This window comes from Lampetra planeri, chromosome 79 (genome assembly GCF_965212315.1).
Source record: "Lampetra planeri chromosome 79, kcLamPlan1.2.h2, whole genome shotgun sequence".
Taxonomy (NCBI): domain Eukaryota; kingdom Metazoa; phylum Chordata; class Hyperoartia; order Petromyzontiformes; family Petromyzontidae; genus Lampetra; species Lampetra planeri.
The window spans coordinates 420,267-432,822 of record NC_136184.1 but is presented as its reverse complement, the minus strand read 5'-3'; the positions used below and the strand labels follow the sequence as shown (position 1 = coordinate 432,822).

The window sequence follows — 12,556 nt, the reverse complement described above, 5'->3', positions numbered from 1 at the left end:
ACCATATCAATTCCATACACCCAGCCATCAGATTCACCATGGAAGTCGAAAATGATGGCAAGCTACCCTTTTTGGATGTCCTAATCAAAAGGAGACCTGATGGTTCAATGAGCCACTCTGTCTACAGGAAAGCCACCCACACGGATGCTTATCTAAAACCGGATTCCCACCACCATCCATCCCAGAAGAATTCCCTCATCAAGACTCTATATCATAGAGCCCAATGCATCTCCGACCATGAACACATTTCCAGTGAACTCAAACACGTACGCCAAGCTCTTAAGGCTAATGGTTACTCCGACTACACAATCCGCAAAGCCATCACTCCAACCACCAAGAAGGATCCTGTTGAGGAGCCTTTCAAGACCATCACCTTACCCTACATTGCTGGGGTCACAAAAAAGATCTCCAAAATCCTGATTAAACACAAGATCCAGGTCCGATTCAACACAGTACATAAAATCCGTGATCTGGTACCGTCTGTAAAAGATGTGGTTCCAGACATACAGTACCCTGGTGTCTACAAACTAAGTTACCTCTGTGGTAGCAGTTACATTGGGGAAACCAAACGACATGTCTCGGACCGCATCCGTGAACATAAAGCTGACCTGAAACACTGTAGGACAAACACCTCAGCCGTGGCAGATCACTGTTACAACTCAGTGGGCTCACATGACATTGACTTCTCCAAGACAGAGGTTCTCTGCAAGCCATCTGGCTATCATGAGAGATTCGTACATGAGGCGATCCACATTTACAAACACAGAGACAATTTTAACCGAGAAGATGGATTCTGGCTTAGCAATCACTGGAAGGACGTAATAAACCATTTTGATACACATTAGGGTGGGTAGAATAATACATAGTGTTATATTAAAAATGTATAAGGTATAGGGTGGTTTATAGCAATACAGTATGTAATTTAATGTTGGTTTTGCCTATGGAAGTATATAGTACGGTATAGACGCGTGTGATGTAAGAGAATAAAGTTTAGATGGAAGCATATTATATAATTTTTTACAACGTAGAATTTTTCATGTATTACTTACTGTTAGTAACTCAGCTTATTGTAGAGTATAGTAAGTTTACTGATGATGCTATGTAGTTTATACTTTAGTTTGTCATGCAGTTTATACTGTAGTTTTTTACGTGGTTGTTTAGTAACTACAGCTACATACTATTAACATTCCTTTCCTTTGTTAATGCTCCCCCCCTTCCCCCCCCCCCTTTGATGCTGCTAATCCTGCATAATGCACGGGCATAGTATTGATTTGGAACCCCCCCCGCCCACCTCCTACGCATTTTCCATATGCTGAATTCCTCTTGATATGCAAATTATTTTGTTTAGGCGCTCTTCTTCCCACCTCCCCCCCCTCTAACCCAGCTTAAATATACGCTCCAAGCTTGGGGTGTTTCATTCTTCGCCTGAGGATGGCTGCTTGCGTTGTGGCCGAAACGTCGTGAGAATTGTTTTATTATGTTTTATTTTTATTATTTTATTACTTCCCTTCTACGTGACTTTACCGAAAGAACCAAGAAGACGTTGATTTTTTTTATATGATTTATGGGAGCATTTCCGTAAATTCGGACTTCCATAAACCTGCGACTGCCTGCACATACATGCGTATATTAACTAATTTTGTCCATGGCGCACTCAGATCACTGGACGAATTGCGTCTTATGATGTCAATCCTTATTATATGAAGATTGCTTGCATTTATTTTTATGTAAAAAATACTGTAACATTAAAACAACTGCAGACTCAAACAGGGGTGTGTATAAGTGTATGTGAGTGTGTTCAGATTGGAAGGCATGGGCCAGATCAGCTCAATAACAACGGTAGGAGGCTGCTAGATTTTGTGCAGCCCATGGGCTTGTAATTACCAACGCGCTCTTCCGGCATCGGCGCATCCACACAACATCATGGATGCATGCCGGGTCCAAGCAAGAACATCTGCTGGACTACATAGTGACGGACCAGCGGATGCGAGCCCATGTCCTTGACACCAGGACCTACCGTGGAGCTGATCTGCCCTCTGACCATCGACTAGTCATCTGTAAGATGCGCCTGCCATTCTTCCACTCCGGTGGTGGGTGTACACCCAGGACCCCATTCCAACCTAAAGTGGCCTGGTCTCAGCTGATGAAAGTTGCAAACGAGAATTTCATCATCGCTTGCAGCTGGGGTTGGCATCGTCCCCCACTCCTCCTGATGTCGAGGGTAAATGGGTGAGGTTTAGGACTGCGACTCATGCAGCTGCAATGGCTGCTTTGGGTACGTGGTCCAGACCTCCCCAGAAACCCTGACTGACAGAGGAGGTGTTCAGGTTAGTTGAGAAAAAGCGACAGGCCCACTCTCATCGGCTACAGCATCCTATGTCAGAGAATGAGGAGGTTTACCGCAGCCTTCGTTCGGAGGTTCGGAGAGCCGTAAGGCGCTGCAAGGATGGGTGGTGGTCGCGGGTTGCTGAGGAGATGGAGTCTGCCTCAGTGGCCCGCGATCATAAATCACTATATAACTCCATCAAAAAAGTAACCAGCAGCGCCACACCTATTACCATCATTAGGGGAAAAAACGGTGATCCAATCTCCGACCCCCAGGAACAGGTTTGCAGATTTGCTGAGCATTTCTGTGAGGTCCTGGGGGAGGGGAAATCCCTCAGCCAGGAAAACATCATGGCACAAAGTGGGGATAATCCTGCTGAGGCTGCGGTGCCTCAAATATTGGAAGAGGTCACCTCCTGTGAGTGGCTGGCTGAGGTACCATCTGTTGAGGAAGTACTGAAGGCGATCCGGAGTCTGAGACCAGGAAAGGCACCGGGCAGAGATGATCTCCCAAGCAAAATGCTCAGGGAGGGTGGCGTTTGTGCACAGACTGCCCTATATGACATCATAACAACAGTCTGGACCACAGGCTTGGAAGGATGCCCTCGTGTTCCCCCTCTTTAAGAAGGGGGACCGCACAGACTGTCACAACTACAGGGGCATCTCACTCCTCAGTGTGCCGGGAAAGGTCCTGGCAAGGATTATTCAACATCGCCTTGCTAGGCACGCTGAGGAGAGGCTTGCGGAGCCCCAATGCGGTTTCAGGAAAGGGCGGTCCTGCACAGATGCCATATTTTCTGTCTGTCTGCTACAGCAGAGGTGTAGGGAATTCCAACAAGACCTACATCTCTGCTTTATTGACCTGGTCAAGGCCTATGATTCCATCAGTTCTTCGTGCTTTCGGAGTCCCTGACCCTCTGCTCACGATCATTAAGGACCTTCATGATGGTGAGCGGGCCCAGGTAAAACTACGTGGCCGGGAGTCAGAGCCTTTCCCTGTACACCTTGGGGTGCGACAGGGATGTCCTCTGGCTCCCACATTATTTAACATCTATTTTGACCACGTAGTTCGTGAAGCCTTCAATAGCTGTACTGGGGGAATTTCCATTTGAAACATATAATGGGAAGCTGATCTATGCCCGGGTGTGATCAAGGGATGGCTCCCTATTGGTCAACCATGTTATGTATGCCGATGATTTGGTAATAGCTGCTCATTCAGAGGAGGAGTTGGAGATGCTGCTGCTGAGACTGGAGCGTGCCACTAAGAGGTGGGGCCTTACCATCAGCCCCACCAAAACTAAGCACCTGCCTGGGTATTTTGTACCATAGGACACTCCACCCCCACAACTCCCAATCGGTGATGGGGCAGTAGTGGAGAGAGTGCAGAGTTTCCCATACCTGGGCAGTGTTCTTATGACCGGCTCCAGTTTAACAGCAGAGGTCTCACTCCGAATCAGTCGAGCGGCAATATCTTTTCATTGGTTGCGTAACGCTGTGTGGAAGCTACCTGGTCTGTTGCTCCGCACGAAGCTTCAGATCTTCTCGGCCACAGTCATTTCCTCCCTTCTCTACGCTTGCGAAACGTGGACCCCCCTAATGGAGCATCTTCGCCAGTTGGAAACATTTAGGCTGGCCTGCCTATGATCCATCCTGGGTTTAACCAGGCTGGATTGTGTGAGGAGCTCACAAATCCTTGAAAGATCTGGGCAAAGTCCCATCGGTGAGCTCCTCCGGCAGGCAAGGCTGCGTTGGTTGGGTCATGTAGCCCGCATGCCCAGCCACTGCATGCCTAAACAGCTTTTGTTCGGCCGGATCGAGGGGGCTAAACGGGCGCGGCACGGGCTAGAGAAGAGATGGAGTGATGTGGTACAGGAGGACGTGGAGCTGAGTGGACTTGCCGATGACTGGTACCAGCGGTGTCAAGATCGGCCTCTGTGGAGGAGGCTCGTGAAGGACGCTACCGGGCAGTTGGAGGCAGTCGCCCTCCAACAACAACAGAGGGCGGAGGAGCGACGCTCACAACAACGAGCGGAGCGCCGGGTGGCTAAAGCACAGCAAGTTGGTACAGTAGGGGGCACAGGTGGTGCATCAGCCAGCCATCTCAGTCAGTCGACCCGTGGCACCTGGGTCTGCCCCGTGACCTCCTGCCAGCGGGCGTTCGACACGTCACGTGGCCTCAAGGTGCACATGGCCTGGCACAAACGTCGTGGTGACGTCACCGCCACTTAGTGGCGAATGGGGGTTCTTGTTGTTGTGAGTGTGTAGTAATGTGCAAGTATTCGTGTATATGGATATTATTGTATATGTACATGTGTGTGTATATTCATATATGAGAGTGTGCATATTAGTGTACATGTAAGATCTAATAAATCTGAAAATCGAAATAGGATCGAGCCTGGAAGGTGCTTCTACTCGTGACTAACATGCATTACAATAGGTGTTGTAGCCTGCGGAGCTGCGTTATGGCAATGGAACAACATTCATCTATGCTCTACACAAACCCACACTGACAATAGTGGTGATAATCTTGATTTGAAGCTTTCGTGACTGCAGGAATCCATACTCTTTGGTTCTTTCGGTAAAGTCACGTAGGTAGAAATAAAATAAAATAAATCACGACGTTTCGATCGCAACACAAGCGATCTTCATCAGGTGGGACAACCACAACAAGAAAATGCTGAAGTCGGCGAAAGAGCTGCCGTGGCAAGAGGTTATATAGGTAAAAGAGGGGGGAGCAGGCAAGGGGGGAGAGAGAGGGGGGATGTGGTAGGGGGAGCCGCGTGAGCGCTAGGGGAAGAGGACGTGAGGCTGGGGGGGGACGTGGGCGGAGTGAGCAGTAAACCGGCAGGTAATGATGGAAACAACAACAACCAGTTAGGGCATTGCCGGGTTGATAACATCCTTCCAATGATTGTTCAATTTGTATCCATCTTCTCGGTTGAAGAGTGGTGATGTATGGTCAAATAACCCCCAAGACCTACATGGTGTGGGAGTGCCTTTTCCAGCAGTAGAGTGGCCAAAGGCTGTACTTGTACATGTTTAGGAGTGTGTAAGTTTATATGTACACTATGTGTACGTTTCTGTGTGTACATGTCTGTGTGTGTATATACGAGTGTCTTTCAATGTGTATTTTTATGCGTTTTTGGGAATGGTGGTAAAGGCGTTGGCACATTCCAATAAGAACTAAGTGACCTGGGTTTAATATCTGGTAACAGCATCAGTGGTGAGTGATAAAAAAATCTGGTCCTGGAACTCCCCTATGGTGACTCAGTCTTAAATGAGTACCTGTTATGGTGTGTAAACATCAGCAATGGAGAGAGAAAGACAGCCAATGACGGTACTAGTCAGAGAAGTGCGATCAGCACTTGACTCAAAAGTGTATGCAGGCTCCACGGGGAGATTGTCTTTGTGCTCTAAAGTGCAGTGGAGTAGTGTGTGCTTGTTCTCTGACACTACCTTCACTTTCCCCAACAGTTTGTATGGGCTACTTGGGGAATCTTTGTCTCTTTAATGCTTTACAACTAAGATTGACACCCATTACGTATGAGCTGTCTCTGTCGTGGGGGCACCATCACTGACCATGATCCACTGTGAACCAGGGGGCTTGAATCGGCCACGTGGATCACACCGTTACCCTCACTCTCCACTGCAGAGCTGCTATCAGGGCTCCATTTTCTCAGTGTGGTCTACAGTCACCTCATTTCCTGCACCTAGTGTGGAGGGCTATGATTATCGCTCATTAAATGTTGCTGAAGATGATGGAAAGCGTTACAGCAGTCAAGCATATGCATAACTTGTCTTCCTTTTGTACATAAATGTACAGTGAGTGCAGCATTCACTGTGGACCCACCTACTCACTATACATTTTCTCACCCACTCACACGAATTCACTCATTCACCAACCCACTCATACACTAATTCTCTCATTTACCAAACCACTCACACACTAATTCACTCATTCACCAACTCACTCACATCCTCACCTAACTCAACATACTCATCGATCCACCCACCAAGTCACCCACCAACTCAAGCAGGCACGCACTCACTCACCAAACATTATCCCTCAATGGATGAGTGGCCATGAGTATGGGGGGAGAAGAGTGAAGGGACGGGCAAGGGTGGGGGATGGGTTATGGGAAAAGTGAAGGCAGGAGCAGGTTGGGGGGTTAATGGGAGGTATAAGGGGAGAGGGTGAGCGTGGAGTGCCGGGAGAGGAGTGAAGTGAGGAGTGAGGACAATGATGGCAGTGGCAAGGGGAAGAATTTGTCAAAAGTTATATTCATGCTTGGGCTATGCAAGAGCGAGTGTTTACTTCAGTATGGGGTTACATTGTACTGTGTGCACCGTTACTAAGCGAGGAGTGTTATAAACAAAGATCTGCCATATAGCCTTAACAGACTGCTGAGGAAAGTGCTGTTAGGGAGCACCTATGAAGGCCGGCATGGCATATGATGGGGTGGGTGGCCAGCATCATGCCCGACCGCTTTTGTCTCCCGAGCAGCGATGTTTTACACACTGCACCTGGTACTCAATTGATCGAGTTGCTATCACACACGCACACACACAATTTGTGAAGTAGTGAATGCGAGGTGTTAAAGTCTTACACCAGCTCTTTACATTTGTGCAGTCCAGGGTGAAGCCTCTTCATTTCCTCAGTGCCAATGTCGCAGCCTGACAGATCGAGTCTCTCCACAGGTTCCTCTCGATGCAGCAGGATCCAGGAGATGGCAGCGCAGTCTGGCAGGGACAGCCTTGTGCGTGACAGGTCTATCTCAGTCATGGACCGAGTGGCATCACTCAGGGACTTGCTGTCGTGCAGCTCGTGCACGCAGTGCAGGAGACTGATGAACCTGTGTCTGTTAGACTTCTGAGTCTCCAAGCTGCGATTGAGCCACTCGATTATTTCCTTTTGAGAATCTGCAGATGGAGGATCCAACATACCCTCTAAGAACTTCCATGGAGTGCTTGATGCTAGTCCACAAAAACACCTCTGAAACACATCAAACCTTCCATCTTTGCTATCCTCAATAGCTTTGATGACGTCACTCACTGGCGATGTTGAATGTGACAGATGCACGGCTATAGCTGCAAAGAATTCCTGCATTGTCAAGTGTGAAAACGAATAACAACTCCCTTGTTTAATGCCCTCGCATGTGAACACTTTGTTGATGAATGTACTTCCGAGTTCAGAAGAACTAACAACACACTCTTCTAGATCTTTTTGGCTGAACACTTGGATGTTTTGCTGAACCCCCTTCAGAGCCATATTGGCAAGAGACGATACGATTTCCTTGGCTCCGTGGCTGCCACGACCATGGTGTTTTATGAGCCCAAAGACGTATTGTGTGAAGAGGTCGGTCATTGATTTGAGGATAATCTCAGAATGATCAGACTTTTGTAAATGTTCCTTCAGGGTAATGGCTGCTATTTGGCAGAATGAAGGGTTCTGGGACAATGTATTCACCGTTTCATTTTCCTGCAGGAGCTTGAGTGCCCTTTCTGCTAGACTTCTATCTTGGTAAAAATTGCGTAAAAATTCAATTTTATCTTCATTGGAAAACCCAGTAATTTCAACAGCTCGATCAACATTCACTCCACTCAGCTGCTCCATGGCAATGGGTCTAGTCGTTATCAAGACTGAGGCCTTGGGCAAGAGGTTTCCATTCACTAGGGCAGAGATGATGGCTTCTACTGTTGCCGTCTTACGTGGATCAGTGCACGCATTGGCATAGTCAAGGCACTTTCCAAACTCGTCCAACCCATCCATAACGAAAAGGGTTCTCTCTTGGTTTTTGAAAACCTCATCCGCTTTGTTTCCCAAACATGAGTGCAGCTTAGAAAACAGCTCTGCCAGTGATACCTCTACAACATTATTTATCTCCCTGAACGTCATGAGCACAATGTGCTCAAAGAGTTGTGCAAACACGTTCTCACCTGCCAGCAGGCTGTGCACAATGAATTTGCTCAACATGGTTTTACCGCTGCCTGGAGTCCCCACTACAATAACGAGTCGGGGGTGTCTTTTTTTTCCAATGGGATCAAAGAGATTATTGTAAGTCATCCCTTCTCTCTGTGCTCTATTCATCAGCTCCTCGTGCTGCTTGCCTCTCGCTAGTAACTCGTGCTCCTTGGTTTCTTGCTGGCGGTAGTAGGGAACCAGAATTGGCTTCACCATCCTCTCCAGCAAAAACACTGCAGGTTCTCCAGGTCGTGCGTTGTAGTCTCGTGTTAATGATGTCAGCTTCAGCAAGAATTCTCTGTAATCATCACCAGGCTTATCTAAATCAAATAAATAATTTAACGAGCAAATTAGTTTCACTTACAATTATAAAAACATTCCTATAGCAGACAAATATGTTTAAAATAAACTATGTAACAAAAAGCGTAGCGAATTCGTTCACCATGGATAATGCATCACCATCATGTACATCATGAATTATTGTGTGGAAGTTTTCCCGATGTGTATTCTACAAATGCAATTTTTCTAAACACTGTACCTCTGTAAAACATTTTTTTGTTATCATAACAAAAATGTTACCACCACTTGTCTTTTGTGTTTTGCATGTGAAAAAGATAGTACCACCACATTTAGCATTACTGTGTACATCAGCATCATCACAACCTAATTATATTAATCTGTGTGTAAAATTCAGTGCTGCCTTGTCCTACAATTTTTGATTTTTGTTGTTTAGGATGTTGAATTTTACTTTTTATATTTCACTGGTATTGGGGCAGTGTTTCCTCTCCCATCTCAAGCTGGCCTTCATCACGTAGCAAGGGGACTACACTGGTGGATTGCAGTACACCAGGCACGGTCCGAGCAGCAGAGAAGATGAAGTGCTTTCACCTCCACAACAGCCATATGAATTACAAAACTCGTAGCTTCCCACATCATGCATCATAGGTTCACTTGAATTTCAACTAATATGGCTACTGCATCATCAGCAAACACTGTGGCAGCCACTACATTGTGGAGTGTCGATTTCCTATGACAAATTTTTTCAACAACTTCCATTAGCTTTCCAAGGAAACATTGAACCCAGTGACTCACCACTTGGCCAATGTTGACCATAAGGAGCGTGATCCCTCTGTATCTGATGTTATTTTAATCTCTCGGGAATAATAGACTCAGTCATTATCTCGCGTGGACTTTTTTTCCTAATGACGAGGGCTACAAATTTGAGGTTTTATCTGGAGTGAATTATAACCAATCCAAGAGGTAAGAGGAGAGAGTAGGTTCCGTTTCATGAGTCAATGGCAATAAAAGGCTGGGTGTAATTAGAAATAGCAGTGATAGCTAGTCAATATAAAAAATTAGGAATAAAAAAATGTCCACAAAGGAGGAGACATTGTACTGAGAAGATAGCCAAGGACGGAGCCACGTGGAACACCATAGAATTGGGGGTTCTGAACGGAAGGCAGTCCTTGATTGGAAAAATATGGCTCACTTTTAGAGGGTGAAGCAGAAGCAGTAGGGAAGTGTGTGAGAGATGCCTGCGTAGCCATGCCGATTCAAGAGGATGGAGTAGTGTGTGGTATCCAAAGCAGCCCAAAAGTCAAGAACTAGAAGCAGCTTCCATAGTTTAAGAGAGGTGGTCATTCACCCTGCATAGAGCAATAGTTTCAATGACATGGCCTTGGTGGAATCCAGATTGTACCAAGTCATGGAGACCATGGCAGCAGATGGGTTTGCTGCCATGGGCAACCATCTTGGGCTTGACACTTTAAAGAGAGCTTCATAGCTCATTATATTCTTCCAGCTTAAATACAAAGTCTGTGTCTGAAGAGGTGGGAGAAAATCACCATGTTTAAGTATTTTCCAAGGAAAGAGAGGTGTGGGATATGACGAATTAAATCATGTTGGGGTCCAGTGTGGATGTAAGTTTTTGATATTTACACACTTTCATTATCCATCTATCCTTTCCTCCCAATTGCTGATCAATTGTACTTTCCCTGTTATGCAATGGAATATAAATGTCCTCCTTCTGAGAGGAATGTTGTCATGCAAGGATGGTGCAGTTTGCTCATTTTAAATGACAAATCATCTCAGTTCAAAACAATCCCTTCACGTAAACTTGCCCAAGACATGATAATGGCTATGTGAAGTTTAGCATCACTCACGAGAAGCTGCTCCAGGGATGGTTTCGTCCGCAGTACTGCTCAGATCGACACCCATCACGTTGAGCTGCTGCTTATGCTGTGATATCCACCGATCTAGGAGAGGAATCTCAGATCTCAGCGGCACCAACACGGCTTCAAGGAATCTCATGCACACATCTTCTCCCTTGTCGAGCATGAGGTCGATCAGGTGCCGTGTTCGCCCAGTGGGGTCAGTCGTGCTTTTAAGGGACGCGTATTCATTCTGCAGGACTATTCCTGCTTGTTGTGAATGGTCAAGCACTTCTGATGACTGCACTTGGAGACATTGCAGGAGTTTCACTTTGTTGGTTCTAATGATCTCATATGCAGGATCTTTTGATGCCATCACGACAAACGCATGGAGTCACCTGAAGAACATTAAAACAAACCACGTGCCACCTGTAAGCATAGTCGTGTAATTTTAGCCAGGTATGGGAAAGAATAAAAATTATTATAATAAAATCCTGCTACTAAAATCTGAGGTCTTGGTTGGGTACAATTGTGACTATAGGCATTTGATTGTGGATACATTGAGTTATATAAATTGTAATGTAAGCTCCAATTGTTATTGGAATATATGGAAATACATTAAATAGCATCGAAACACCTTAGACATCTCAAAACACTCTTCAGTGCAAGCATATGAACACAACACTACGACAAAAAAAGTTAAATATAAACCTAATTCAAAATACCACACAGGTTTAACAGAATTAAGCAGCTGCTTGACACCACGCGCTCACTGCCTCGACCACCGTGATGCCACGCAGACGGCGAATTGCGCTGTAATGTGCAATGATCGGGATAGCGTCACCTCAGGTTGAGTGACGATTAGGTTGGGAGGTGGAACGGCAGAGGGTGGGAGCCAGGTTTGATCTTGGGTGGACCCTATGTAGAGGGTACGCCCATGTTCTCAATGTATGGGTAGAGGGTGATCTGAGGTTATCTAGCAGTGGTATGACGTCACATACGCTTCACGGAAATTAGTGAACGGGATCTTTTGAGTGGGGAAGCCAAAACTTAAAGTACACACATGAGGCAGCGTCAATGTTACTGTGATGTTCATTATGTTAAATAAAATCACTTATGCAGGACAGCAGTGGTCCAGGCGTCTGTGCAGCCACCCTCCTATGCCTTTGAATCTCCTACACTTTCTCTTAGGAATCGTTCGAAAATGAGCGGCACGTTACATCATCAGCAGCCATTGTCTCTACCACTGGATGAACGCTTCCCTATATTTGTTTTACATAAGAAATTAATGAAAAAAGCCTTATCTTCTTGGTTCTTTCGGAAAAGTCACGTAGAAGGGAAGTAATAAAATAATAAAAACAAAACATAATAAAATAATTACTAATATATAATATAATAAAATATTATTTAATTATATTATATTATGTTTTGTTTTTATTATTTTATTACTTCCCTTCTACGTGACTTTACCGAAAGAACCAAGAAGATGAATCTCTGCAGTCACAAAAGCTTTAAATCGAAAAGAAAAAAGCCTTAGTTTAACATTAAAAGTCTCCATAATATTCATCCGGTCAGTGAGTATGCACAACGTGCATTTACAACAGCATGCAGAGCATGAGACTAAAACGAGTTTTGTACATCGTTTGAAATATTCATACATTTAACTCGTTGTGTATTGAGCTGTGTGTATTGCACCGCTGCAAACTAAATATCGATACTGTACATATACAGGCCGGTCTCACTTAACGAGCGTTCTTTCTACGAGAATGCCCCATAACAAGCAATTCGAACGTAAACCCATTTTTTGCAAAATTAGCAAATATTTGCGTAACAGGTGGAGACGGCTTGATCAAATAGTATTCTTTGGCAGCAGGGAGCACACGGTGGCCTGCAGTTGTTTGCATCGCGCGCTTTCAGATGCGCTTCTGCTGCCATCTGAAATTCTGTTCCTTCTGATATTAGGAAGCCACTGGGGCTATGCAATTGATTGAAAACTCATTTCTTTATAAGTGCTTTTTGCGTTTTGTTTATTGTCCTTCCTCCTCACCTCACATTCAATTACGTATTGTACACGTATGATTTGCTGAGCAGTCAAATAGTACGTGGAGACACTGTAATG

At 45.5% G+C, this 12,556-nt stretch overlaps 1 protein-coding gene across 4 annotated transcripts in view; it reads right to left on the bottom strand.

Annotated features, from left to right (window-relative positions):
- Window positions 1-12,556, bottom strand: part of LOC144738252 (ribonuclease inhibitor-like) — a 41,084-nt gene that overhangs the window by 16,139 nt on the left and 12,389 nt on the right. For 3 of the 4 annotated variants that reach the window (XM_078621254.1, XM_078621255.1, XM_078621256.1), the window contains exons 2-3: window positions 10,450-10,835; window positions 6,933-8,607 (exon numbers count right to left, since the gene is read on the bottom strand). In XM_078621254.1, the coding sequence (XP_078477380.1) occupies window positions 6,933-8,607; window positions 10,450-10,813 (2,039 nt within the window). In that variant the 5' untranslated portion in view covers window positions 10,814-10,835. The remainder of the gene's footprint in view (window positions 1-6,932; window positions 8,608-10,449; window positions 10,836-12,556) is intronic. The other variant, XM_078621257.1, reaches the window with a different exon arrangement.